We start from the raw sequence: 6,727 nt of genomic DNA, 5'->3' as shown, positions 1-6,727 counted from the left end.
GTGTATTGGTGTGTGTGTGGCGTATTCTACTGCTTCCAATGGATGAGTGGTGTGTGAGGAAACTACTGCCCTGCCAACCATGAGCGGGTAAAAAACCAGATAATCAGTGGGTAAGAAAGTGGGTAATCCATAGGGTAATCATGTGTACTTTAAGATAGGCCGAGCGACAATTTTACCCAGTCACGTACGTATACATGTGATCATACATCTTTGTTGCGCTCATTTAACAGTGTCATATAAAAAAGTATATCTGTCCTGCTCTAATACCCCCAATCGACGGCTGATGTAGGGTTGCATTTTCTCTTTTTAAATAGCTGATGCATGGTTGCATTTTAAACAGCAGATGCAGGGTTGCATTTTAAACAGCAGATGCAGGGTTGCATTTTTTGATTCCTACTTTTAAAATTTCTTAAAGTTTCAAACTAAACTTTTTAATTTTCAAAATTTTTATTTTATTTAATTTTTTATATGTTTACAAAAAATTTATTACAATTTATATAAATAAAAATATATTTAATTTACAAAAATATTTAATCAGGGGTGTTGTGGAATCTGATAGTTGTCGGAATCAGAATTGAAACCGATCAAAAAACGTAGTAGGTGTCATGAATTCAGATATTATTGGTTTGATGTTCGAAACAGAATTTGTATCGGTTTTGGGTGTCATCGAAACCAATTTTATCGGTTTTGCTATCAGAAATAAAACAAGAAGATAATCGCCAACAGATTTGAATTTTCAGTTTATATTTCTGTGTGTTGTTAGACGGTTGACAAAATGTAAGTTAAGAAATTTATTTATTTTATTGTTACGAAGTAATTAACTTTATTTTTGTAGGGGAAAACATAAGAACAGAACGCAAAATACGATTATAATTGAATTTATGGAAAAAAATCCTGATATCTTAAGAGGATTTACGAAACGTAATAAGCCGACGATAGATTCGTTATGGCAGGCATTAACTGAATCCCTTAATGCTGCAGGTCCTCCACACAAAGACGTAAACGGGTGGAAAAAGGTAAGTAATTTTCAGTGAAAATTAAACTGCAATTAAATTAAACTTATTTCTATAGGTTATAACTGAGTGGAAAAGCGAAATCAAAAGGAAATTAGCTCACAACAAAATTGAGAGTCGAGCAACAGGAGGTGGCCCATTTTCAAAATATCAGCTCACTCCAAACGAAGAAACCATTGTGCGTCTTTGTGGCATTTCGCAAACTATAGAAGGCATATTAGGCGTTTCTCTTGGTACCCAACCCGTTAATGAGAATTTAAATATACCAATTGCAGGGGTGAATGTAGATTTGTCTTCCTCATCGCCAGATGAACAAAATATAAACTTGAGTTGTAATGCATCCAATAGACAAAAAGATACCGACGATATACCCTCCACGTCACAAAGGCAACACGAAATAAATGCTAGTGTACCTAAAAGGCAAAAATTAGAAAGTACAGCAGATCGCTTAAAAAGATTTTTGGATGAGGAAGATAAAAAAAATGGAGATATATTGAAAAAATTTGATCAAATAATAGAACTGCAATCTAAAAATGCTAGCAGCTTGAGGCGTATATACCAAGCAATAGAGAGTAATAATAAAACTGTTGGAAGAGCTATTACTGAATTGAAAGATGAGTTTGTAAGTATAAGTACTCAATTACTTAAAGCTATTGTGGAAAAAAATGAGATTAAAAAAGAACAACTAAATCTCGAAGTTCTCAAGTTTGAATACAAAAGACAACGAAATAACGAAAAAAAAGATTAATTATTAAGTATATTATTTAATTAAAGATCCTGGTTGTGAAATATACTTAAAGTACCTGAATTTATAAGGCTGATTTTAGTTTAGTCATGAAGACTGTTATATTTAAAATTAAGAAATAAATTCATTGAGTTACAAAGTATTTGCTATTTCGTCTCTTATTCTCCGGCCTTCGCTCTGCATTGAACCATTATCAGAGTGGAAAAAATTGTCATCGTCAGTCTCATTTGCAAGAATTACTACTTCCTGATTATATTCAATGTTGTAACGTCTGCAGATGTTGTGTAAGGCACAACAGACGTTTACAATTTTAACCACTTTTTCAGGGCGGTAATGTAATGTGGACATTAAACATCGGAAACGGCTCTTTAAAACTCCGATTGTCCTTTCCACAATATTCCGTGCAGCCGTATGTGCTATGTTAAACTTATACTCCATTGAGTTAAACTGTGGATCTCTATAAGGTGTTAACAAAAATGGTTCAATTCCGTAGCCGCAATCGCCCAGCAACCTCAATGAACGCTGCCCACTCTCATACTGTGTACGGAAATATTGTTTAGCGTGACTCATACCCCAGATGAATGCATCATGACTTGAACCGGGATACCGCGCATCAACTGCACGTATTTGCATATCGTTGTCACAAATCTTTTGAAAAAATAAATACATATACATATACAAGTAGGTTTACAAATATGTTTGAATATTAATTTATTGTTTATACTTACTATCATCGCATTTATGCTAAAATATCCCTTTCTGTTAAAATATAAATGCTCATTATCAGGTGGTTTTATTATTTTTATATGTGTTCCATCTATACAACCGACTATTCCGGGTATTTTGTACTTTCCAAAAAAGTGATTTCTTGAAATCAATTTTTCGCTATCATCCATAGAAAGTTTTACCCACTGACCGCAAATGTAATTCTCTAAGAGGCACATCACTTTTGTTAAAATCTGCGACACCGTGCTTCTTGCCAAACTGATACAAGAATCACGGCCTACTCCCCGTTGGTAAGCCCCTTCTGCTAAAAAACGCAGTGTTGCTGCCAATTGAATTATCGGTGGAATAGTCGTGGGCTGCAAATGTGGTTCTATTATATTTAACACCATAATAAATGCGTCTTTATTCAGCCGATAATGTGATATGAATCTGTAAAGTAAGCGCGTAAAGTAACACACAAGTAAATACAAGATAAATTCTACTTACGATTCTCCTGGAGCATCAAGTGGGTTACTATGATCCCTTAATATTTTACGTTTAATTCTTTCATTTCTTTCTTCCTCTAATAAAAGGAAAGCTAATATTGCCGAACTCATTTCAAATTTTATTCAAATTGCATTCACAATATTTGTCACATAAGTAAACAGCTGATTCGAATATTGGTTTTGCATATGTTCGAAAAGACGAAAATCCAATCAGATTCTGTGACACCATTTTAAATCAGAATTGGTTTGCAATTCTGACAGCTAAGCAATTCTGTCTTGGATTTCACAACACCCCTGAATATCTGAAAAAAGATTAATTAAAGAAAAGAATTATTAAAACCTGAAAATAAAAGAGTGGAGAAATATTATAAAAGACAAATACCTGAAAATAAAATAAAGATTATTAATACCTGAAAATAAATAATAATTACATTGAAGAGAGATTAATTGTATAAAATGATAATAATATCTGAAAAAAAGATTATTATTATCTGAAAGAATAAAATATATTAAATACAAATAGAATTTACTCTGAAAGCAAGGATTAATTAAATAAAAATAGTGATAAAATCTGAAAAGAAAGAATAATTAAATAAAAATCATAATAATATCTAAAATAAAAGAATAATATTATCTGATTATTTAAAATATAAAGCAAACATTTGTTTTCACATATTATATTGGATTGTGCAGGCCGCTTTAAACGCATAAAATACATACTAATGTACATATGTAATTATTGTTGCGTATTATATTGAACTGCGCAATCCAATTTCAAACAACACACGCTTTTTCTCACATACTTACTTAACAATTTAAATTTGCTGCTTCTGATGATATTGCTGCAGCTGCTAATTCCAATGCTGTAAAAACAAATGAAGTAATTATTTGCAAATTATTTAAAAAAAAACATTCACTTACCTTCTTGTTGTACGAGCCTCCTTTACGACAGTACGATCACGAATGACATGCGTCTTTCAATCGTTTTTTTATTACCCTTTTTGGGATTTTCTTTTGGCACTATTGACAATTACGTTTTCTCCTTCGCACTCATTCAAATAAATCAAGAAATGAAAGGAACTTTTTTTCATTGCAAAAAATAACCCGAAAATGTGCTTTGGTGTTAGTGCATAGAGAAAAAATGTGTGGTTGTATTGGAATATTTGTCACAAGCGGGTAGCCGTGGTTGGCAGGGTGTCTTCAAGTGTGGTGTATGTGCCAGTGTTGCTTGTGAGTGGTGTGGTGTAGTGGGGCATGAGGGCGGGAAGCTTAACTCATTTAGCCATCCCAGCCCCCCTAGGCGAAGCTGCTGCAACGTTGCCACAACGTTGCTGAGTCCGGAAGTACGTCGATGGTGCGGCCTTTGATGACGCCTTGTCGATTCTGTATTTCGCTGACGCCATAGACGGGACTCAGGGAGAGGCGCCGGTCTTCGCCGCCGTGCCACACGGCTGGTTTGCTGTATGATTGTGCCGGGGCTGCGAGGGGCAGGTGGCTGACCGACCTCACGTCTCGGGGTGCAGTGGAGCAGCGTGTGATGCTGCCTGCCACAAAAACCCCTGAATCACATTCATGAGTTGCGTGCGTGTGTGCCAGACAATTCTGGCAATGCCCATGTGCCTGTGCTATCTGCTGGCGTTGTATTGGTAACAACCCCTTGAAGAGCCCACAGTATTGCAGTCGGTGTGGGCAGCGACAAACGCGGCATTGTATGCAATGGGGCTCCGCTGGTGATGACGGTGTCGCATGGTACTACGAGCTGTAGTTCACGGTGTTGTTGCGGTGGTTGATCGGGGCGCCGCTGTTGGGACAACCCCAGGACGGAGTACACTGATGGCCAATCGCATTGTTGGCGTTGAAGTTTGACTATTTTCTAAATGCATATTTGCCTGTATGGAGAAAAGGTCGAGTTTAGTTGCAACTCAATAGTATATATTATGAAAAATTAGTCTGTTTGTAACCATTCATTTGGTTTGTCGAGGTCGTACTAATCAACATATTATTTATGATTTATCATATTTGCGGTTTATTTCGGGTTTGGTATTAGACAGATGTTTCAATTTCTGCGTGTCGGTATTATTGTACAAATTGTTTATCACGTGCATTTTCGTTATTATCTGCGGTTGGTAAGAAGCATAGTTTAACGAGCGGGTAGAGTTCTGTTTTGAGTACGGAGGTCAACAAAGACTTTGGCGCCTTTTCTAGACTCTTTCATCTGTACCTTTTATGAAGGTCCTTTATATACTCCTCCTTCAATCGGTGGCTGAAATCATGATGGAGAATTTTAATCCTTTCCCATATATTTCCACGCCTGGCTCAGGTATGGTCAGAATGGGTGCTCCTTTGAGAAATTGCCTTGTTGTAAGAGCTGTTAGATCTGAGGGATTTTGCGAGAGTGTCGTTAGTGGCCGTGAATTAAGAACGTCTTTAATACGAAATAATAATGTTGTATATTCTTCAAAATTAAATTTGTATTTTTCTAAAATGGGATTTAAAACTTTTTACTGCTGATTCCCATAAACCACTCATATGAGGGAGCGTACTTTCGTACAATCTCAGGTGAAACTTGTTTGATAAAGTACACAAACTGTTTTTCAGTGGCTCTTTGAGCTCCTGTAAATATTTTGCCATTGTCACTTATGAGTTTTGACGGAGAACCACGAAGCGTGCAAATGCCACGAGGAAAGCCTCTTTTGTCAGATTGGTACATAGCTCGAGGTGTACTGCTTTTGTCGTGTGGGAGACCTTAGCATGGACGCCTTTATTTGAAAAAATCGACACCTGTGGTAGTAAAGGGCAGCGCAAAGTTGCAGCGTTCCGGTGGAAGTGCTACCATAATCTGCGTTCGCATATTTCGCTTATGCATAGTGTAGATTTTGCACGAAAAATGCATTTCTTTATTGTTGGCTTGAATGTTGGGATATAAAATTCTTGACGGGCTATATGCTACATTAGGCGACGTTCTGCGTGCTGTAATAGTACGTGGACATAGTTGAGATATATGTATGTCGATGTAAACAAATAACTTTGTTAATTTGGATATCATTTTTGAAATGACGACATTACTTTGTAATTTTGTAATAAATGACAAACTACTGTGTATGCAAAGTACTTTGTAAATAAATTTCAACGTAATCGAAGTATGCTGTTTTCATGTTTCTCTTCATTATATCCTTCGGTGTGAGAGCGAGGTAAAAGCATTTCGTTTTGCCGAGTGTCCTTCTGCGCGTCACGATAAAATCAACGAGTGTTGTAAAGGCAAGAAAGGGACAAAGAATGTGCACAAGGCTTTGTTCTGGTAGATATACTAAGAGTGATGAAGCGCTTTTGGTACTGATTCATTGGTGAGGTGAGGAAATCGGTCGCGCAGTTGTTCGCTACGCTTCGCCAGAAATATATTGACTTAGAGAAATGGAAACCGGCTTGCTCATGAACGGCGCTCCTAATGCAGCACCAAATTGTACGGACATCAATACAGACGATGCTACCGCACATGGACCGACATCAGAAGTGGAATGGACTCCCCCATCTTCAGTAAATGCGAATGAGCAGCTGCGCCAAATATTGGAAATGCAAAATCGACAATTTATTGAACTTTTAAAAGCGGTGCAGCCTTCAAAATCCGCAGGACAAGGAAGTATTACATTGCCAAAGTTTAACCCTGACGTTTTCGGTGTAGATGCGATTTCCTGGTGTTCGACTGTAGACGTGATCATGGCAGACAATCCATTGGAAGGCAGTGCACTTATTGTAGCCCT

The 6,727-nt window shown here is 36.8% G+C and overlaps 2 protein-coding genes across 3 annotated transcripts; one reads left to right on the top strand and one right to left on the bottom strand.

Annotated features, from left to right (window-relative positions):
* The first annotated feature begins 717 nt into the window (after positions 1 to 717).
* LOC126753465 (uncharacterized) lies at positions 718 to 1,761 on the top strand. Its single transcript, XM_050464967.1, has 2 exons — positions 718 to 1,016; positions 1,072 to 1,761. The coding sequence occupies exons 1-2, from the start codon at positions 882 to 884 to the stop codon at positions 1,759 to 1,761; spliced, it is 825 nt and encodes a 274-aa protein (XP_050320924.1). The 5' UTR covers positions 718 to 881.
* A 73-nt stretch (positions 1,762 to 1,834) lies between these two features.
* On the bottom strand, positions 1,835 to 5,981 carry LOC126753459 (putative nuclease HARBI1). Of its 2 annotated transcripts, XM_050464956.1 has the most exons (5): positions 3,891 to 5,981; positions 3,777 to 3,832; positions 2,971 to 3,309; positions 2,487 to 2,913; positions 1,835 to 2,406 (listed from the first exon to the last, which is right to left on the bottom strand). In XM_050464956.1, the coding sequence occupies exons 3-5, from the start codon at positions 3,078 to 3,080 to the stop codon at positions 1,891 to 1,893; spliced, it is 1,053 nt and encodes a 350-aa protein (XP_050320913.1). In that variant the 5' UTR covers positions 3,081 to 3,309; positions 3,777 to 3,832; positions 3,891 to 5,981; the 3' UTR covers positions 1,835 to 1,890. The 2 variants fall into 2 exon arrangements, with proteins under 2 accessions (XP_050320913.1, XP_050320914.1); XM_050464957.1 differs by having other exon boundaries at positions 3,777 to 5,981.
* Positions 5,982 to 6,727: the final 746 nt, after the last annotated feature.

The sequence above is a fragment of the Bactrocera neohumeralis genome, chromosome 3 (assembly GCF_024586455.1).
Source record: "Bactrocera neohumeralis isolate Rockhampton chromosome 3, APGP_CSIRO_Bneo_wtdbg2-racon-allhic-juicebox.fasta_v2, whole genome shotgun sequence".
Lineage (NCBI taxonomy): Eukaryota > Metazoa > Arthropoda > Insecta > Diptera > Tephritidae > Bactrocera > Bactrocera neohumeralis.
Note: the sequence above shows the minus strand (reverse complement) of the source record. Positions and strands in the feature narration are given on the sequence as shown.